General features: G+C 42.6%; 1 protein-coding gene across 2 annotated transcripts in view; it reads right to left on the bottom strand.

Annotated features, from left to right (window-relative positions):
* LOC100487426 (ovostatin-like) overlaps positions 1-22,570 on the bottom strand; it is a 45,046-nt gene that overhangs the window by 9,122 nt on the left and 13,354 nt on the right. Inside the window, exons 6-25 of one of the 2 annotated variants that reach the window (XM_031906023.1) lie at positions 21,994-22,162; positions 18,315-18,399; positions 17,428-17,554; positions 15,693-15,807; positions 15,032-15,147; positions 13,922-14,080; positions 13,569-13,799; positions 13,314-13,371; positions 13,027-13,169; positions 11,938-12,087; positions 9,540-9,710; positions 8,315-8,471; positions 7,870-7,954; positions 6,138-6,369; positions 5,056-5,179; positions 4,479-4,597; positions 3,658-3,709; positions 2,455-2,538; positions 1,488-1,664; positions 652-733 (exon numbers count right to left, since the gene is read on the bottom strand). In XM_031906023.1, the coding sequence (XP_031761883.1) occupies positions 652-733; positions 1,488-1,664; positions 2,455-2,538; positions 3,658-3,709; positions 4,479-4,597; positions 5,056-5,179; positions 6,138-6,369; positions 7,870-7,954; positions 8,315-8,471; positions 9,540-9,710; positions 11,938-12,087; positions 13,027-13,169; positions 13,314-13,371; positions 13,569-13,799; positions 13,922-14,080; positions 15,032-15,147; positions 15,693-15,807; positions 17,428-17,554; positions 18,315-18,399; positions 21,994-22,162 (2,636 nt within the window). Of the gene's footprint in view, positions 1-651; positions 734-1,487; positions 1,665-2,454; positions 2,539-3,657; positions 3,710-4,478; positions 4,598-5,055; positions 5,180-6,137; positions 6,370-7,869; positions 7,958-8,314; positions 8,472-9,539; positions 9,711-11,937; positions 12,088-13,026; positions 13,170-13,313; positions 13,372-13,568; positions 13,800-13,921; positions 14,081-15,031; positions 15,148-15,692; positions 15,808-17,427; positions 17,555-18,314; positions 18,400-21,993; positions 22,163-22,570 lie in introns of both variants that reach the window. The other variant, XM_018089787.2, reaches the window with a different exon arrangement.

Here is a 22,570-nt window from a genome sequence, read left to right as displayed (position 1 = left end):
CCTCACATCCACTACAATTATCAATGGTATAAATTTGTGACTCAACTGTTTCTCTTCATCTCCTACCAGCAGTTTTCCAGAAATGTTATTTTGCTAGACAGGCAACTAGGAATCTTTGACGCTAAACAGTCACCAGATGTGATTTCTCACTCATCCCTGCGTCAACCAACTACTGTATTCTGTAGTAGTCTCAATTAGAATTGTTTTTTTGTCAGCCTTAAGGTGGCCATACACACTAAGATGGTGAGGTCACCAAACAAGCGGATCTTCTCCCGATATCGCTACCTATGGGTGGGCGATATCAGGCTAATTCGGTCATTTGGCCCTGGGGCCAAACAATCGAATTAGAACGATGGGTATAGGTGTCCGTCGGTTTGGGGACCACATCAACAAGACAATGCGGTCTCCGATGCAACTAATTTTCAAACCTGCCCGGTCGAGATCTGCCCGATTTCAGGCCAGATGTCGGTTGGGCAGGCCCGTCGTTAGTGCCAATACATGGCCCAATAAGGACCAATATCAGCAGCTAGAATCGGCCACCTTTACTTATATGTTTCCTTTGGATTAGTGCAAACCTGCTCATCTCTAGAATACCCCGATCACCAAAAGGTGCAGAACAGTTGTGGTGAGCTCATCTTGCACCCTACTCACCAGGAGCTTCCCTCATGGTCACTTTGTCCAAAAGCACTGAAAGTTCCGTCCCAACGTTTGTAACCGAGCTGCCTTATGTACCCTGAGAAAGTAGACAAGAATGTTCAGCATAGAAAACATTACTGTCCTGCCTGTGGAGGCACACAAACCTCCCTCATAAGGATGCTTTTATCTAGAGGGCCTTTTCCAGGCATAAAAATACTAGCAGGGCCACTGTGATGAATGAGTAGATTGGGCATTTGCCTCCCTGACTACAGCTAGTCCTTCCTAATGTGCTGGTCAAACCATGCAATATAATACACTGGCTGTTCCCTGGCGGGCAAGGAGATTTGGGCATTCATAACTATGGTGACCACGATCAGGGTCTATCTTTCCTGAAGTCTTGCTGGTGGTAATCTAAACCTCTCAATCAACATATTAATTAATATTGGCTGCTCTGACCAATACATAGAGCATAATTCCAACTCTCTATGTAAGTAGGGATTATTTCTATCTCCCATTACACTGTACTGGACCATGGCCAAGTCATTTGAAGCACATAGACACTGATTAACCTTCTGGTCATTATACAGAAATTTCTGTTGGATTTAGATGAAAATCCTGTTTGGGTGGACTTGATGAACCTGGACTGAATGGCACTGTGTAAAGCTTTGTACAAGTTTGTCTATAGGTGGAAAATATTCCAGTAATGTTCCACTAAATATGGTCATTGTTCAACCAAATCATCTCCGGCCCCATAGAGGGTTCTCTGCAGGCGCAGTCTTTCTGTATAATACTGAATTCCACCCAAACACGTCAGAAGAAGTATATGTGAAAATAAGGAAATCTCCTCTCACCAGTTTGCATGAACTGCACTGCTTTGTCTTGCATCTCCTTGGTCAGCTGCCCGCTGCAATTCAGATAAGCCAGCACCGCCGGTATTGGCATCAGCTTAACGAGGTTCTGTTCCCCACAGCCCGTGGGCATCTGGATCAGAGAATCCGGATTGTTAACAGCGTGGCCCAACAGGTCCCCTGCACAGTGGGAGATTGGTATAACTCACACAAAGATAAATATAGAATTAAATTAAATGGTTGAATAGGCACGGCAACAATTGACCTTGCCAGGTCTGACCAGCCGTCCGTTAGTGCAGTAATACTTACATGGGTTTCTGACTGCCTGGCACACAGAGAGAAAGGCTCAATATTATACAATTTGGAAGCCCACATTGATGTGACATTGACTGGCCAATGGGCAGAATGAGCAGATCTCAATGGGAATGGGAAGGAAGTGACAGTCTTGTCACATCTGGGTATGTAGATGCACAATATACATGTACAGGTATGGGTTATCCAGAATGCTCGGGGCCTGGGGTTTTCTAGATAAGAGGTTTTTCCGTAATTTAGATCTCCATTCCATAAGTCTACTAAAATATCATTAAAACATTAATTAAACCTAATAAGACTGTTCTGCCCCAATAAGGGGTAATTATATCTTAGTTGGGATCAAGTACAGGTACTGTTTTATTATTACAGAAAAAAATCAGCTTTAAAAATTAGAATTATTTGCTTATAATGGAGTAAGACCTTTTTGTAATTCCCATACCCATACCTGTACTGTAGATTGACACTAGATGGGCTTATGGGCTGGTCTGTCAAAACTGCTTCCCAAGTGATCTAAACATTTAAGGGGGCATTTAATAATGCTCAATTGCTCAATACGATTTTGGTGAACTACCCCATTAATGCCGAATACCTGGGTCTTTTGTAGGTACTGTACCTGTGAGATATTCCGCTGGTAGCCTGCACCCTGGGCATTACTCACCTATAACAGTCACTGATCCCTGGGCGGAATCCGCAACCATGTTGGGTGGAGGAGTGATGTTGATTGGAATCACAGATTTTGTCCCTGTGGGAGAATGGCGAGATAATCATGTAGGTGCTGACCTTGTTATTATAGAATTTGCTTAGTAAAAACTGTTAACTAAAATAGCTGGGAGCCTTGCCTGCAACAAGGGAGCTGTCAGTGCAATAAATAAATTTTCTACATTATTATTATTTAGTATAAGGTGTGTGAGCTTTAGCTCATAGGATAAACCCATGTAAATGGGAATTTTTGGGGATTAGTTCCCAGAATTCTCTTTGTCTTGCCTCATCCTACGATCTGGTACCCTTGCTTGCCCAGAACCTTTGCCTTGGTCCTCTCACTGTAAGACCTGGCAGCACCCGAGTAGCGGAGGGCTCCACCCGAAGCCAAAGGTGGCTGTTATAGGCAGAAGCGTGAGCCGTGACCGGGCCCTTGGCTATTGTTCTGGGTTTTGGGTTACCGATCGTGACAAGGTGGTTATTTTTGAATTCCTGACTTTGGGGCAAGTTTTGTTTGAATAAAAACAACCAACCAAACAATGCCTCCTGTAAGCTGATAGGATGCACAGAGGCTGCCTAATAGCCAATCACAGCCTTTATTTGGCACCTCCATGAACTTTTATGGTGCTTGTGTTGCTCTCAAAGTCTTTTTACATTTGACTGTGGCTCACGAGTAAGAAAGGTTGGCAATCCCTGTCTTAATATCTTCTCTTGTCTGTATTCCCTGGCCCATTCCCCCATGGTCTGGCCACATACAGTAGCCCAATCAAGAGGCTACCTCTTACAACAAGCTTGGCTGGATCATTAGCCTTCCTGCTAATCCAAGCCATCTGATGTCCTGAGTTCCTGTCCTAAAAGTCCATTCCTGCCCTGTCCTTGTTCCTCTAGTTCTGGACTTTAATTTTCATGGACCTGTTTGGTTGCAGCCTGCCTTGACCTGTGTCCGAACCCGGATTTGCTTACTGTTTAATCTGTTACATTCTTCCAAATCTGTGCATTTTCATTATAAAATCTTTTTTTTGTTTTGCTCAAGCCTCTGTGTGCCTGCTAGAGGTTACTCTGTATATCTAAGGGGGTGACTAAAATGCTTGAATATTGTATCATGAGGGAAAAGTGCACGCCAGGCTAGAAAAAGTTAGCAGTGGAGACAGCGGGGACTCACCTTCCACACAGACCAGGTTACTGTAGGTAATTTCCTTCTCTATACCCTCCGCCTGAGAAAAGGGGAAAGAGCAATTACAACTCTCAGACCTACTGTCCCTTATATAATTTGTTAAACTCTTGGAACAATAGAAAGAAGTGCTCATGCCCTGTCCAGCCACACTGGACAAAGTCCTTAAAAAAGAAGGAAAGGCATTTTACTGCCAACAGTATTCGCCACATTAGTGCCACCTAGAACCTTATATTTCTTTCGCAGAAAGCTTTACTATACCTCAATAAACAGCCACAGAAGCTGCATTTCTGTAAGTGCTTATGGCTATATTTACATAGACCTTTCTGATAAAGCTTACTTGGTTTTTACCTTTCCTTTTCCATGGCAGCCATGTTGTGCTTGTGAGCCATGAGGAAAGCTTTCCTTAAAGGACCATAGGAAGCTGAAACGTGTTAGTAGAGCGAGGCACTGTATAATGCCGGCCTACCCATATAAGCATGGTTACAAAAATACTGTATAGTTACTGTGTACATTCATAGGAACCTGATGACCCCAGACAGTATTTTCCTCATGCCTATGTGAGTTGCTTAATGAAAAACAAAGGAAACCCCACTTCTTTGGGCAACTCCTTTAGCAAAGATCCATTTTTAGGGCCCTAATTTCCAGTTATGATTAAACCCAATTATCTGTAAATCTGTATGGTGCATACACCATGGTGTCAGTCATGACAAGTGCAGACTAGTTGCCTATTTGCCCACTTATTAAAGTACAGCTGAGGTGTGAATCCAGTTGTTCCATTTGCTTTACTGGTATTGAATCTTCATTCTCACCTCTACAATGGTGCTCTGTATGACAGTATCACTGCGAGGTGACTGGGAGTTGTCCGAAGGGCCTTTACATGAAGCTCCGATGTGGGTGGTTTTAGCTGTCATGGTGAAAGTTATCGCTCCTATAGGGTGTAAGAAAAATGGGACATTAGGGAGGTGGTGAGGGATGGTGAAGTGAAGAAATGAAGGTAAGACAGGATAGGAGCTAAAGGGAAGTCAAGGAAATAAAATGAATGGGCCAATTTATAAATTGGCTCTAGAGAGGTCAGTTCTTTAGAGGGAGACTTCAATTGTCCCTGATTTAACAGTTCTAAAACAATTGTATAGACACTAGTTCTCTGATACTAAGGGTATATATCAGAAGGGTATACTCTCTAACTGTGCTTAATTGCTAAACCTGGTAATTTCTGATACCATTTAGCAAGGGTTTTCTCAAAGACAGATAAACTGCAAGGAAGTTCTCAGGGTACAGAGTCAGAAGAAGAGACACAATGAAAATGAGCATATTAGTATGACCCTTATGTAATTATAATGTAAAAGGCTGCAGTGGAGCCAATGGGGGGGGGGTGACAACTCCTACCTAGTGATTTAGCATTTACATTCCAAGAGAAGGAGGCCCTCTGTCTTGGGCTCAAACATGTGTTCTGCTCCCCTTGTTGTAGAGTGGCGGTGTAATCTGCTGAAGGCTTCATTGTCGCTTCGACCTGCACAAAACAAATGCATAGGAAGTCTGATATAGACCAGGGCACAGCGAGGAGCAGAAAGCATGCTATGGTTCCAAAATGGTGGGCCTTGCCACCCCTGAGAGACCTTAAGCAGTAGCTAGGCATGTTCAGCCCAAGGGCTTTTTGGGTGAGACTTGTGGAGGGGGCCTGTTTAATGCTTTGGATACATCTGAGGCCCCAGCTTGAAGGAGAATTAGGGAGAGGTTTAAGATAAACAATTATTTAATGTCCTTTATGGAACTATATTCATGGAATTATGGCTAAGTGACTGATTTTTTCCTACTTTTGTAACTAAAGGCGGCCATACACATAATGATCCGCTTGCCTAGCGAGGTCGCCAAGCGAGTGGATCTTCTCCTAATCAATATTCACATCTACGGGTGGGCGATATAGGGGGAATTTAGGCTAATCGATCGAATTAGAATGACTGTTAAGAGTGCAGTCAGTTCGGGGACCGCATCAACGAGCCGATGCGGTCCCCGATCCGACTAAATCTTTTAACCTGCCCAATCGATATCTGGACAATTTCAGACCAGATGTTGGTCGGGCTGGTCCAAGGGACCGATACGGGAAGCTGCAATCGCCAGTGAATGGCCACCTTAAGTTATGAACTAAGGGGGTCCCCACCAAAGGTTAGATCTCAAAGGTGGGCCTAAATCAAAATCCAAACTACACAACACCTGTAGGATATAACTGCTGATTGGTTGCTTATGGCCCAAACAAACCTTTTATACTCAAAAGGCAAATCATTCATTACAACATCAAAATAAAAAGCTTGCATGAAATGTCCTTTATAATCGTACCATCTATTGTGTGTTAAACCTTCATTTCATTTCAGCTTTAAAAACCCAAGGCAGTATAGCTAGATGTAAAGACTACAAGAGCAGTCAGAGAAAAAAGGTTGGGTGTAGTTGCAAAGAAAATTACCGTCATTTACCTTGACGTATTTATCCAAGTAGTTGGCCACAACTGCAGTTAGGACCAGAGTTTCTCCTCTGACAAAGGAATAAGGTAATGAAACCTCCAAAAAAAAAGGGAGGTAGGAGGTAAGGTTGGATGGATATTTGGTCAACCCAATGCCTTTCTCTTCTGACATACAGAACATAGATCCTTGCCATTGGGTGATGGTGTCTGGGACCTTCTCTGTGACTGTCAGTGCACCAGTATTGCTGAGAAAGGATAGACAAATTTAACCATTAGAAGGCTAGGCAGGTCAATGGGCTCAGTGGTTCTTTGCAGTTTGGGAAAAGGTCTTCAGTTAGTAGATCTGCAAATCTTTTATGAAGCTCTTGCTAACTGGTCTTATCGCTGAGGAACTTTGGATCACTGGAGCACTGGAATCTTACATGGTGTAGCTTTTCAGGGTTGGCGATCACCATAAAGACCATTGTGAAATGGTCAAATATTTACACATGTTTCTTATGTGCATTCCCTGTAGGGCCGTGACAGACAGGGAGATTAGTCGCCCGTGCAAAATTTCCCTTGTCGCGGGCAACTTATCTCCCCAAAATGCCATCTCAACAGGTAGAATGTAAATTGCCGGTGGGATGGCATATATGGCGCGTTGATTTGCCCAAATCGGCGAAGTTGTCTTGAGAGGAAACTTCTGTGATTTCGGCGCCGCGAATGCCATCCCACCGGCAATTTACATTCTTTTTTTTTTTTTGAAAGGTATATTTTATTGCTTTTCATACAAACAAAACATAAAGTAACACACTTAACATTACATTAAAGAGAATATGCTGGTCTTTCTTTTCAGGTCTGTCATTAAGGCTTGTTACAAATATCAAAGGGGAAGATGTGACAATATAAGGTTTAAGCATGATTCTGGCAGCAGTTACATAAGATTGGATTCATCTACCTACTGAGCTAAATGCTCAGGATGTGATGGAGAGGAGTGGAAGAGTGCCGGGGGTTTTACCATGTGAGTGGGAGTGGAGTCCTTCAGTTTCCCTCCAGGTCACACCAAGGGCCCCACACTTTATTGAATTTATCGGGCGCGCCCCTATTCTCGTATGTGAGTTTGTACAGAGGAACAACAGCATTCACTAGATTCTTCCAGGCTGTAACGGTGGGGAGGGTAGTGCCCATCCAATGCATTGCAACTGTTTTTTTGGCATAGAACAGCAATATTCTGTAGCGTAGCCGGGAGCTATTTTGGGCAATTATAGTATCTAGAACTCCTAGCAAGCAGGTTTCAGGAGCAGTCACAGTGGGGAAGGCTAAGTTGTTTGACAGATATTTGGTCACTGCTGACCAGAATTTTGCAATATGGGGGCATGACCAGATCATGTGAAAAAAGTTAGCTGAGCTTGCTGCACATCTCGGGCAGCGATCTGTTGGGGTACGGCCCATCTGATGCAACCTTAGTGGTGTGATATACAGGTGGTGAAAGATTTTGTATTGTATTAGCCTGTGGCAATTTACATTCTACCCGGTGAGATGGCATTTCGAGGAGATTTGTCTCAGGCGACTAATCTCCCCGTCTGCAACGGCCCTTACTGGACAGTCAGAAGAATCTTTTACTACTGGTATCCAGCCAATGGGGTACATTGACCAAAAAGGGAATACTGGATCTAAATGAACTTTTGTGAACTCTCTTAGGTAAATATGCTGTGGAAAAGTGATCAGTCTGTTTGTTCACGACTCTGTAATAAGCAGATACTCACTCAACAGTGGCAAAGTCGAATTTCCAGACTTCGGGGAAGAACTTTCTCACGGTTTCAACAGGTGCAGCCTTGGCTGAGGAGACGCCTGCTAAAGAGAGAGTATTATATATTGACCATGGCTGCTTGTAACCAGTCACTTCATTCCACTGCTGTCGTCTTCACATGTAGCACCCACCACCCCACAAGGTTGGTATTTTTTTTTATCTCTGCCAGTATCTGAGCCCGTAAATATCACTTTTTGGAGTTATATTATTCCTCTCAGAAAAAAACACCCATTCTTTCTTTCCCATACTATTTGTACTCGCTTCCACTTGTACATGAATCAAGCCCTTTATTTTTGGCCAACCTTGACTACTTCTCTTGATACGGTCAATCCATGTGGGAGAAAGGTATTCCCACTCAATAAATAAAGTCATACAATACAGAGTAGTAGAACACAGATTACCTGCACCCATTCCATCTGCCATAAAAGTAAATCGCTCTGCCATACCCATCGGCCGCGCTGCATTTAAAAATACAGGTCTGCCTCCACCCCACACATTTTGCCCACACACCTCTGGTTTGTGCAGTGATACATTGGTCACAAATATCAAGCCGATACTCTGGGGGAAAGTAAGAAACAATGTTATGTTATTAAATAAGTTAATTTATTTTATTCAGAGCTTAACTACAGGATAAGAACACCAACCTATAAACTGGCGGGGTTGGTACTTTGTTATGTTTCTAGTGAAGACCAAAACAAATGAATGAGACAACAGCCATATTTATTATAGTTTAGTGAATAGATGTACCACCACAGACCCACCAAGGTCCAAAGGTTTAAAGGTTCATTTGGCACTGATGGCCCATCATATGTGCACTCACAGGCTTGGTTTTAGATAATTTCCACAATCTTTCCATAAGAAGATCCATTGCTATATTTTGAAGACGATCGTCTATATAACAGTTATATAGACAGCTATTAAAGGATAAGTAAACCTTAAATAATGTCAAAATGCTCAGCATAATTAACATTCATTATTTATTATTATCAGTTTTAAAGCAAAAACCGAGAAGGGTTCTGATGTTGCTCTGCTCAGGAAAGAGATCAGAAGCCTCAGAGGCCCTTTCCCATCTGCGTCCGGAGCAAAATCAGAACCCTTCTCTGTTTTCCTTCTGAAGGGATATCTCTCTGGCTGTGCAGTTACAGGAACTGACCAGTAGGTGGCACTTAATAAAAACTTTAATAGCTCTGAAACAAAAAAATTATGAATGAATGTAAAAGTGGTTTTACATTATTTCAAAGGTTTACTTATTCTTTAAAATAAAAAATACACACAGATACCACCATATTTAGCTTCTGGGGCATTCACTGATGGCTGAAATTGATAAAGTGCCCATTTTTGGCACAAAATGCGTCAGAATGTTTATGTTTGAGATGCTTTTTCTTTGAATAAAAATAAATTTGTTCCACTGGCACTAGTTGTTCTAGTGCCAGCGTGGTTTTCTCATTTTGGGTATTTTTGTTTTGCTGTGAGCTGAAGGAGTTTGGAGGTTTGGGCACCTGGACCCCTTATACTTGGCCAGGATAACCCTTCTATGTAGTGGTCTCATAAAGTTTGTGTATTGCGAAGATGTCAGAGGTGGCATTCGTCTGCAGTAATCAATGAAGGTATTCGTAAAAAACTCACTTTGAAGTCATTATATGTGTATCCTTCCCCTGGAAAGCTCACTGGCTGATAAAATAAACCATTCATCATGACTCTTTGGTTGGGGTCAATACAAGGAGGAGCTGGAGGCTCTACATTATATTGTCCCACATAATATCCATTGAGGCTGAGGTATCGCAGAGCATTGTATATCTGCAACAGACAGAAATGATCAGCATTGACTTGATGGAACAAACTCTTCTAATTTTTTTAATATTCTGACCCACTTTCTAATGTAGTACTGAACTGTTTTTAAGGTGAAATAGGCCCCCAGTACATATTCAGGGTATGGAATGGATCAGTATTTTACTACACACAAATATAACACCCCTCTTGTCTGTGGAAGAGGCACAGCCGCACCTACAGGATAAGTGGGGATAATAGCCTCTGGGAAGGGACTGGGGCTGTGGGATAGCAGGTATAGTAGGGAGAGATGGTGCCTATAGTAGCAGTGGGGGGATAATAGCCTCTGGGAAGGGACTGGGGCTGTGGGATAGCAGGTATAGTAGGGAGAGATGGTGCCTATAGTAGCAGTGGGATAATAGCCTCTGGGAAGGGACTGGGGCTGTGGGATAGCAGGTATAGTAGGGAGAGATGGTGCCTATAGTAGCAGTGGGGGATAATAGCCTCTGGGAAGGGACTGGGGCTGTGGGATAGCAGGTATAGTAGGGAGAGATGGTGCCTATAGTAGCAGTGGGGGGATAATAGCCTCTGGGAAGGGACTGGAGCTGTGGGATAGCAGGTATAGTAGGGAGAGATGATGCCTATAGTAGCAGTGGGGGGGATTAAAGCCTCTGGGAAGGGACTGGGGCTGTGGGATAGCAGGTATAGTAGGGAGAGATGGTGCCTATAGTAGCAGCGGGGGGATAATAGCCTCTGGGAAGGGTCTGGGGCTGTGGGATAGCAGGTATAGTAGGGAGAGATGGTGCCTATAGTAGCAGTGGGGGGATAATAGCCTCTGGGAAGGGACTGGGGCTGTGGGATAGCAGGTATAGTAGGGAGAGATGGTACCTATAGTAGCAGTGGGGGGATTATAGCCTCTGGGAAGGGACTGGGGCTGTGGGATAGCAGGTATAGTAGGGAGAGATGGTGCCTATAGTAGCAGTAGGGGGGATAATAGCCTCTGGGAAGGGACTGGGGCTGTGGGATAGCAGGTATAGTAGGGAGAGATGGTACCTATAGTAGCAGTGGGGGGATTATAGCCTCTGGGAAGGGACTGGGGCTGTGGGACAGCAGGTATAGTAGGGAGAGATGGTGCCTATAGTAGCAGTGGGGGGATAATAGCCTCTGGGAAGGAACTGGGGCTGTGGGATAGCAGGTATAGTAGGGAGAGATGGTACCTATAGTAGCAGTGGGGGGATTATAGTCTCTGGGAAGGGACTGGGGCTGTGGGACAGCAGGTATAGTAGGGAGAGATGGTGCCTATAGTAGCAGTGGGGGGGATAATAGCCTCTGGGAAGGGACTGGGGCTGTGGGATAGCAGGTATAGTAGGGAGAGATGGTGCCTATAGTAGCAGTGGGGGGATAATAGCCTCTGGGAAGGGACTGGGGCTGTGGGATAGCAGGTATAGTAGGGAGAGCTGGTGCCTATAGTAGCAGTGGGGGCATAATAGCCTCTGGGAAGGGACTGGGGCTGTGGGATAGCAGGTATAGTAGGGAGAGATGGTGCCTATAGTAGCAGTGGGGGGATAATAGCCTCTGGGAAGGGACTGGGGCTGTGGGATAGCAGGTATAGTAGGGAGAGATGGTGCCTATAGTAGCAGTGGGGGCATAATAGCCTCTGGGAAGGGACTGGGGCTGTGGGATAGCAGGTATAGTAGGGATAGATGGTGCCTATAGTAGCAGTGGGGGCATAATAGCCTCTGGGAAGGGACTGGGGCTGTGGGATAGCAGGTATAGTAGGGAGAGATGGTGCCTATAGTAACAGTGGCGGGATAATAGCCTCTGGGAAGGGACTGGGGTTGTGGGATAGCAGGTATAGTAGGGAGAGATGGTGCCTATAGTAGCAGTGGGGGGATAATAGCCTCTGGGAAGGGACTGGGGCTGTGGGATAGTAGGTATAGTAGGGAGAGATGGTGCCTATAGTAGCAGTGGGGGGATAATAGCCTCTGGGAAGGGACTGGGGCTGTGGGATAGCAGGTATAGTAGATATACTGTAGAAGGGGCCTAACATAGGCACTTCCTATGAAATGTTCTTATGAATATAAGTTCTGAGCCATGTTACAAATAACCACCCTTCCCATCTCGTCTGTAGGCTTCAAGAACTTTTCAGTTACTTACTAGACTGAGGATACTGTAGCTTCATCAGAAACCTGAATATATTTTATCCCATTTATTTTATTATCTACTACCACAAATATCCATATTTCCATTCACTCACCACCTCTGGTGTGAGTTGTCCATTCTGACTGAGGAGGAGAGTGCTGGAGTCAACAATCTTGAGTCCACACATGGATTTGGGATCTGCTTTTAGCTTCAACTTAACGTTTGATCCCGGCATTCCTTCCGCCTCAGAGAAACTCAAGGAAACCTTAAGAACACAAGAGACTGTGGATTAAAAGAAAAAACAGGAGCCCGGCAATAAAACAGAAGATCCCGCCGCGAGCTTCTTCTATAGATAATGCACCAGCCTTGGTGTTTGGCTACGGGAACACTGCGGCACCATCTTTTCTCACCTCCAGTAAAGTCCAAGTATAAGCTTGGCTTGCCACATGGTTGTTATAGAAATTCTAGCAAGTCTTAGTTAAGACAAATAAGGCATTATTGGGCATTTTGTATAGAAAAGGTGCACTGTACTGCACAGAACGTGTATATGTGGCTCTCTGGGCTGTGCCTAAGAATCTGCCAACCTTTACAGAGTATTTGTCTTTTTAAAAAGGTCTTCTGTCTGGGCACACTATTAGCGTTTAAACGAAAACTATCCCCCCAGAATGAATACTTAACCAACAGTTTATATTATGTTAAGTGGCCTATTCAAGAATTGTGACAAACTGGAATATATATATCAGTAAATATTGCCCTTTTACATCCTTTCCCTTCGGCCGCCATTTTGTGATGGGCTGTGTGCTCCTTCAGGGATCAGCTGACAGGAAGTGATGCAGCTCTAACTGTAACAGGAAGTAGTGTGGGAGCAAAAGGCAAAACTCTGCCCATTCATTGGCTGATGGGACCTAGCATGTATGTGTGCCTTGGCTTGATTGTGTGCACTGTGAATCCTATGATCCCAGGGAGCGGCCCTTAATTGTTAAAATGGCAATTTTCTATTTAGAATTACCCAATAGCACATACTACTAATCAAGTATATTTATATGAAAATGGTTTATTTAGATGAAGCAGGGTTTTACATATGAGTTGGTTTATGCAATATATTTTTTATAGAGACCCACACTGTTTGGGGGAATAGTGTTCCTTTAATGAATGGCAAAAGAAGTAAGACTTGATCATCACTCACATGTGATTGGTTACCTACTTGGTTTTCAAAGCAGTTTTCCACATTAAGATGGATAGTTTCTTCAATGACTTCAGAATCCAATAAGCTGTACACAACGACATTAGCACCGGGGGCCAACTCTGAAGACACCGGAATATCAAAGCTGAAGGAACCACGCCGAGCTGTCAGTAGAGAGGAAGACTCTTAAAGAAGACGGAGCTGTTTTATGACCAGCCTGCCTATCATATCAGTGATGCATGATAATAATATTTACATCTTAAATCATTTCCCAAGATCTTCCAAGCAACGCGCGCTGAGCTACTCACATTTGCTCACATCCACCGAGTGGCTGCCGCTGTCTACGATCTTGACTTTTGACATCACCTGTAGAGTTAAATGGATATTTCCATTCACATATGTTCCATATCAAATGCTTGGAGCTATCCTGCTCAACACAGTATATAAAAAAGAATATGACAAACGCCATTCACATTGGGTTGCCAGCTAAACCATTTATGGGGCCTCCTACACTATTTTTCCACTGGTGCCCTTTGTTGAAACATCTCTGTTGAAACACTTACCAAATGGTAGAAAGAGACTGTGTTGACTTTCTCCCCTAGGCCCTCTTTGCTCAGGGAGTAATGCACCTTCATGCTTTGAACCTTCCCACAGCTCAGTTCTTGTTTGGGAGCGTTCATTTGCACGTAGCTTCCCGTACGGGAGTAGAACCTCCCCGCCGAGTAGTAAGCATTGGAGTAACTGGGCACCACCCAGTTGGAATCGGCACATGTCTCAGTGTTCTTGTAATTGGCCTGGTAAGAGCAGAGAGTAAAGGGTACAAAGAACATACTATAAAATCTACGGACAATAATTGATACACAAATAGTAATTAACAAACATAAAATAAGAACAGTGGAATAAACAAGCCCCTCACCTGAATATCCAATTGAGTTTGTTCATATTTGGAGGTGTCGATCTCATATGTGGCTTTGCCAGACTGGTCTGTGGTTAGATTCTGGACAGAATTCCCAGCCACGAGCAGCTCAATTTTTTCATTCTTAATTGGTTTTCCAATAGAATTAACCAATGTCATCTGGAAAAAAAAAAAAAGATAACGTGGGGCTTATTCACCACCAGTGGAGGGATTGATGGGATGAACTTCTTTCACAAGTTACTATTAAGATACTTATCCACACCCTAAACCTATGTAATTTAGACTACTACAATCTCTTATTAACTGGCTCCCAGGCTGTTCGTGCCCTGTAACATGTTTAGCAAGACTACAGAATACACACTCCTGCTAACATTTCAAGCCCTTCACTCTTCTGCTCCTCACTTGTCCCCCTATATCCTGCTAGCCATAATGGGGTGCCTTTAGGGTGTCTGTGCCTCATCCAGCAAACCCTATCTTTAGCTCAAAGTGGATCTTACCTTTTATAATATGCCCAATTGCCCACACCTTGTGTCTCATCACCCATTTTCTTGGTAGATTGTAAACTCTATTGAGTAGTGCCCTCTTTTCCTCAGGTACTTTTGTATAAAATGTCTGTATGTTTAATGTATACCCCTCAAATGCAGTGACCCCCAACCAGTGGCTCCCCAATGTGTTGCTCACCAACCCCTTGGATGTTGCTCCCAGTGGCCTTAAAGAAAATGCTTATTTTTGAATTCCTGGCTTGGTGGGAAGTTTTGGTTGCATAAAAAAAATGTACTGCCAAACAGAACATCCTGTAGGCTGCCAGTCCACATACCAAATAACCAATTATAGTGGCACTATAGTGGCTTCTGTTGCTTCCCAATTCTTTTTACATTTGAATATGGTTTGCAGGTAAAAAATATTGGGGATTTCTGCCTTAATGTACACCCCACTTTTGTCTTAACCACCTTCCCTATGGGCCCCAATGACCCCTGCGTCTGCTGCCACCCCCTAAATTGCATGTGTGAATGGTGTTGAAAGTTTAGGGGTCGATAAGGGACAGGAGGGGGGACAAAGGTGCTAAATATTCATTCCTTGAGAGATCAACAGAACATAACAGACACTTACTGAAACAGGATATGGAATCCCCGGTTTGTAGAAGGGCCGCATAACTTCATTATCAAAAGTAACCTGGGCTACTTGGCTGGTTACAGAGATGGATCTTGATTCTTTCACCTGGACTCCTGTAAGCAGGGAAATACTGACTTAGAACATCATCGTCTTAAGCCACTAAGAAATATGTATGTCAAGATAAAATGGTGGAGTAAGGTTAAACTGGAACAATAAGTATAGTTATTATCTTAGATTTTAGTTCATTTGTGCTTAGCGCACAAAAGCAGAATGAAAAGTTAAAATCGCTGGGGGTGCCAAATGAGCCCAATTGTAGCCCCATTGGACTCTGAAACCCCCCCAGTCCGACACTGGGAGTGAAGAAAGGAGATTGGAAGAGGATCACTTGCCTGCATGTACCCTTGGCCAGTGGGTTTTTTTGCAAACAGGAGCACCGGCCCGGGGTATCAGGTAAGTGAACACAATCACTGGGGAGATCATACCTGCTGTACAATACTGCACATCTGAGTCATCAGATTAAAAAAATTGACAATAATTAACTAGCAGAAGGTAAGTACTGAAATAAACCCATCAAACAAAGGCCTTTGTGGCAGGGAGAGGTTTCTGGGCATGGTACAATCAGGGTTGCCCCTAATACACACACACATACACTTTTTACCTGTCCCCTCCTCGGTCACAGTTACATCAAGGTTAAGGTTCATTGAAAATCCACCCCGATCTAGCTGGAACTGGCTCAAGTCAATATTTTGGCTGAAATTCCCATCTGAAGACATCTGGAATGCAGGACATTAAGTTCAGATTGATGTTGTGAAGTCAAACTGCATAAGTTAGAAAACATGATGGAGCTTTTCTAAAGGTGAATGGCACTCAACAATTTCTGACCCAAAATACCAACAAATGTATTTGTAGCTGTAATATTGGTGTGTAGGCGCTACACATTAGAACTGCTTTCAGCAGGGTCGATTCTGGACATATCGCCGCCTCAGGCGGCTCCTAGATGCCGCCCCCCCCGCTCCCCAGCGCTTACCTTCTGAGCGCAGGAGCGGGTCCAGGGGCGGTGAGATCACCGGAAATTCGGCTCTTAAAGTTACCAGGAGCGGCTTTTTGCCGCCCCTGGTAACTGGGGCGCTTCTGCCGCTAAGCTATTGTTTCTCCTACTCCCATGTAACTGGAGGAGTCCCAAACCGGACTTGGATTTCTTACTATTGAGTGCTATTCTGATACCTACTGGGAGCTGCTATCTTGCTCCCTTCCCATTGTCCTGCTGATCGGCTGCTGGGGGTGAGGGTTGCAGTGATATCACTCCAACTTGCAGCGCAGCAGTAAAGTGTGAGTGAAGTTTATCAGAGCACAGGTCACATGGCTGTGCACCCTGGGAAATGAAGAATATGGCTAGCCCCATGCCCCACAGGGGAAGGATAAGTAATAATGACCACATAAGGCATGAATTGTCCAAGCAGTTTAGTTATTTCTGCCCAGTCCATACGTGATCCCTTTAAATGGTCATATTGGTAAATTACTGAAATTATGGATAATGACCGTAACCCTAGCTTCACCAAGGTATATCTAGCTTACCTGGAATGAAAACTGGCTACATTCAGACTCTCTTTCTTAGCTGGGCCCTTGCAGTACTGTGTGGAGGAACACACCACTCATCTGCATAAACCGTGGGTCCTTCTAGGATTATTTACTTAGGTATGGTAAAGCTTTCTGTAGAATAAATACAGAGTTCTAGCTTGCACTAATATGGCTAATCTATTGGAATGAAAATGCCAAACTGCCTGTCCTACTCCTTTAAGATATACTTATGGAATACCAGCTAGTGGTCTGGATCCCCTCCAGTGCAAACTGGAGTTCCTTTCCAAACTGTGGTCTCTTTACTTTAAGACCAGTAATAACTTGGGAGAGCTACCTCCAACTACCAACCCTAGTTTAGAGCAGAAGGCTGCTGTTTTTAAGACCGTTGGTCAGAGTCCCTGTTCTCCGACGTCACAAAAGGGGTTGTACCTATAAACTACTCTCTTTACTGGGAATCCCAAGAGACATCCATCCCTATCAGAAGATGGAGGCCAACAAGAAAAGACCTGGGCTATCAGTCTCTATATTAAACTGTAACAGGAAATAGTCATACATTCCCTGGATTAATAGGGGAATAACTATCCCACCCAGGTAACTACAGAGACAAGAAGGAAAAGCCTTTGTATGAGATGGACCAAGCCATAGGGGCATGTATGGGTCCCTATATAGCTAAGGATCTCTACTGGGGTTGTAGATTACTGAACACCTAGGGAACGTGATAGAATTTCAGTTCTGGTGGCTGAGAACTTGTGAATACAGTAGTGTGCATCTTCAGGATGCTGTGCATTCGCCTACTTCAACATGGATTCCCTTACCTGCCCTGTAATATGACTGCAGATGCCTTCTGGATTCCTATTGCAGTTGTTTCCAGGATAATAAGAACTATATTGTCTGCAAAGCTTGCCACTGATTTTCCCTGGGACTCCCTGGCCATATGTATATCTGGGGAAGAGCAGTGATTGGGTTATTTAAAGAGGAAAGCCATATGTTGAAATAAACTTCATTTTACCAGATTATCGGTCATAACAGGTTAAATACAAGATAATATAATATATAATGGGCTGTTCAAAAAAGATGTGCTTGTGAGTGACCATTTTGTGGTCTGATGGGGCCTGGTTATGGTCTCCCCTAAACCCCACACACAAAAATGAGTGAACAGCCTCTTTAAAATCCTTCAATACCTGCCACTCTGGTTGTTCAAAGATTAATAGTAAGGCTGCAGCATCCCCTTAATCACTTAGGATTCCTTCTTCTCCTGTAACCCACTCAGCCCCCTTCCTCAGGATTTTACGTTGGTTGTTGGCTACTGAGCATGCTCAGTTCTTCTCAGCTCAGATTACTAAACTTCTCCCAGTCTAGCAGCAAATAAAGACACAGCATTGCTGGTTCCCATAGAAACTCAGCTCTAGCTGTCTGCTCCTTTTTTTCTCCTAACCTCCTATCCTGAGCTCAGCTTAACCATCACAGTGCTCAATCAAAGCAGAATTGTTTATCAAATGAAGTTCTGCCTGTGTAAGCCTGCATTCTTGGTAACATTTTCACTGAATAAGGGTCTTTGTGCACATGTGCTGTTTGCAGATTTAAACATAGCTGATGATGAGGGAAAATGGCCGCCGGGTGTAAGCTGCTATTTATTAGCCTTTACAGGTACAGAGGAAAATAATGATTGGTGCAATATAATACTAAAATTAAAGCTACTTACTTGGCATTAGCACTGATAGGTACGGTGTGGTCCTGGATTGATACAGTTTTGGGAGCTTCCAATGTCATACTTAATCTAGGCAACACTGTAACACAGAACATTATAAGAGAGAGATATGGAACTCCGGGTATCAGAACTGTCACACAGACAGTCACAGTGCCCCATACTTAGCGCTTAAAGGGGACCCGTCACCCGAAAAAATAATTCCAAATCCCTTTCTATCAGGTTAGTTGAGCAAAATAGACTTTACTTGCATTATATAAACTATTTAGTTTCAGTCTTGGAATTTACAGTCACAGCCAGCAGGCCGGCGCCATTTTGTGTGCACTTATTAAGGCAAAGCTTTGTATCCCCCCAAAATCTTATGCATTTGCCATCTAGGGGATATCTGGGAAGTGCTGAATGGAAAGTTAAAGTAATTGTAATTAAAAATCTGAGCTGTCATTCATATATTGCCTGCCCCGCCTCTATGCCTGCGGCATAGAGGCGGGGCAGGCAATATATGATTGACAGCTCAGATTTTTAAATACATTTATAACAGGTATGGATGATTTCATTTGGGTTTTATGTTTCATTTTTAAAGAACTTTTATTATACAGCTTTTTATATGTGGGTGAGTTAATAGGTTTCTGTCCATCCTACACTAATAGCTGGCCTTGTGGTGCCAGGGCTGGGCTTGTATAGAGACAGGGAAGGAGTATATGTGTATATATATAGCATTGCCATCCCTCCCCATAAAAACAGTTGTACTTTATGGTAACTGCAGTAGAGCGTAACCACGTTGGGTGGCAAGACAAAGCCAAAGCTGTTAATGTTGGAAACTTTTGTAGAGTAATAAAAATACAAAAAAGCCCGGCCCAAGCTACTAAAGCCTGCGAGCTCCTACCTCAGACTGGATTTATGTTCTTGAAAAAATGCAGTGTACTTAACTACACTACAGTGTTTAGACTTGTGCCAAGTAGTCCTCGTGCCACCCCAGGCGCAGTCACTCTATAGTAGTTCATTCTGTACTGAAAACATGCCCGGTTTATATTAGCGCCAGCAATAAGCAGAATCAAAGCAAACAATGCAGCCAGCAGATAGAAAGTCATGCAACAAGTAGATACAAGTTATGCAACAAGCAGAAGCAACACAAACAATGCAACAAGCAGAAACAAAGTAATGCAACCAGAACAACACAAACAATGCAACAAACAGAAACAAAGTAATGCAACCAGAACAACACAAACAATGCAACAAGCAGAAACAAAGTAATGCAACCAGAACAACACAAACAATGCAACAAGCAGAAACAACAAAAAGAACATCAAAAACAATGCAACAAGCAGAAACAACAAAAAGAACATCACAAACAATGCAACAAGCAGAAACAAAGTAATGCAACTAGAACACAAACAATGCAACAAGCAGAAACAACTAAAAGAACAAACACAAACAATGCAACAAGCAGAAACAAAGTAGTGCAACCAGAACAACATAAACAATGCAACAAGCAGAAACAACAAAAAGAACATCAAAAACAATGCAACAAGCAGAAACAAAAAAAAGAACATCACAAACAATGCAACAAGCAGAAACAAAGTAATGCAAAAAGCTGAAACAACACAAACAATGCAACAAGCAGAAACAACAAAAAGAACAACACAAACAATGCAACAAGCAGAAACAAAGTAATGCAACCAGAACACAAACAATGCAACAAGCAGAAACAACACAAACATTGAAACAAGCAGAAACAACAAAAAGAACATCACAAACAATGCAACAAGTAGAAACAAAGTAATGCAATAAGCAGAAACAACACAAACAATGCAACAAACAGAAACAAAGCAACGCAACCAGAACAGCACAAACAATACAACAAGCAGAAACAAAGTAATGCAACCAGAACACAAATATTGAAACAAGCAAAAACAACACAAATATTGAAACAAGCAGAAACAAAGCAATGCAACCAGAACAACACAAACAATGCAACAAGCAGAAACAAAGTAATGCAACCAGAACACAAACAATGCAACAGGCAGCAACAAGCAGAAACAACACAAACACTGAAACAAGCAGAAACAAGGAAATGCAACAAGAACACAAACAATGCAACAAGCATAAACAAAGTAATGAAACAAGCAGAAAAAAGTAATGCAGCAAGCAGAAATAAAGCAATGCAACCAGAACAACATAAACAATTCAACAAGCAGAAACAAAGTAATGCAACAAGCAGAAACAACACAGACAATGCAACAAGCAGAAACAAACCAAACAATATTTTTGTTTACAGTCTGCCTACAGACAATTTTGACTATTCAGGCTGTATATATATATATATATATATATATATATTTTTTTTTTTTTTTTTTTTTTTTTTTGTGGAGGTGATATAACAATTTTAAAAAATACAATTGTTTCTATCAGTTATTTAATTTTTATTTTTTGAGAGCACTTATTTGTTTTTATAGCATCATATATATGAAAAAAACCTAAATTAAAGAATTGTACAATTACATAACATTTATAAGCAAATAAACAAGGAAACCTAATAAGAAACCAAGCCCTGGTTAAACCTGCAAAACTTGAATTTTTGGAAACTGATGAAATAATCCTTCCTGTCGGGGCTTGAGTACAGCAAGTGTCAATATAAAGTAGGGCAAAACAAACTGGCAAGTTACTAGTGGATCTGAATGCGGATATTTAAAGATGAGAATTTTAATTGAAGGTAAAGGAATAGGAATAAAAGATATGGCGCACAGGCCATTATCCTGCTCAAGGAACCCCATCACTCTCCAAAAAATGATGTGTTTGGGTTTGCATTTGATTACTTTGATACACACTTAAAGGGATACTGTCATGATATTTATGGGGTATTTTTTATTTCTAAATGACACTGTTACACAGCAAATAATTCCCTCTGCCATTTAACCTTTTATTCTTGTACCAACTAATGTATTTGTAGCTGTAATATTGGTGTGTAGGCGCCATCTCAGTGCCTTGTGCCTGAGTCTGAGCTTTCAGCCAGCGCTACTCATTAGAACTGCTTTCAGCTAACCTATTGTTTCTCCTACTCCCATGTAACTGGAGGAGTCCCAAGCCGGACTTGGATTTCTTACTATTGAGTGCTATTCTGATACCTACTGGGAGCTGCTATCTTGCTCCCTTCCCATTGTTCTGCTGATCGGCTTCTGGGGGTGAGGGGGGGGGATATCACTCCAACTTGCAGCGCAGCAGTAAAGTGTGAGTGAAGTTTATCAGAGCACAGGTCACATGGCTGTGGCACCCTGGGAAATGAAGAATATGGCTAGCCCCATGGGAAAAACAGATTACAATGCAGGATTCTGCTGGAGAAGCTCTATTAACTGATGGGTTTTGAAAAATAACATGTTTTCCCATGACAGTGTTGCTTTAACTAAGCCAGCATATATCCATGTTACTGGTAAACCTTGCATTGGCTTTTGTGATGTTTATACTGAATTATATATATTTTATGTGCAATATTCCTTACTACAGAAACAACCTTTATCATTCAGACCCCAGGTTTCGAGCATTCCAGATAATCTCAAAGCTGTACTTATATCTGTGAGTAGGACAGATCGGAAGTGTAAAGAGTTGTTAAAAAAGAAAAGTGTGTCCATGCATAAGGATCTGTTTGTACTTAGGACTTGGGAATCCAATTACAATCACCTACCGTACTCCGCTACCTCAAAAACCTGGCTAATGGAACCACCCGATTTCTTCTGAGCGGTAATGGTGTACGTCCCTAAAGATGCATCATTCAGCAGCCCGAATTCAAAAGCCGCAACGCCTCTCACAGACGTGACATCCTCCCATTGTCTCATTCGACTTCCATAAGGGTCCTCAGGGAAGAAAACATCAGAACTATTTTATTTTTTTATTTTATTAGAAACAAATCAAAGTCACATCAGCCAATGAATAGACAGATTTCTGCCTTTTGCTCCTACACTACTTCCTGTTACAGGAGCTGCATCACTTCCTGTCAGCTGATCTCTGAGGGAGCACACAGCCCATCACAAAATGGCGGCTCAAGGGAAAGGATGTAAAAGGGCAATATTTACTGATATATATATATATTCCAATTTCGTAAGATTCTTTAATTGGCCACTTCATATAAAATAAACTATATGTTGGTTACGTATTCATTCTTTGGGAATAGTTTCCCTTTAAAACCTAGGGTGGCAGATGTGCATTAAATAAAAGAAATCAAATTTATCAATTAAATTTGGAAAGAAATCTGGCAGTTGACA

Source organism: Xenopus tropicalis, chromosome 7 (assembly GCF_000004195.4).
Source record: "Xenopus tropicalis strain Nigerian chromosome 7, UCB_Xtro_10.0, whole genome shotgun sequence".
NCBI lineage: Eukaryota > Metazoa > Chordata > Amphibia > Anura > Pipidae > Xenopus > Xenopus tropicalis.
This window is presented reverse-complemented; position numbering and strand designations above follow the sequence as displayed.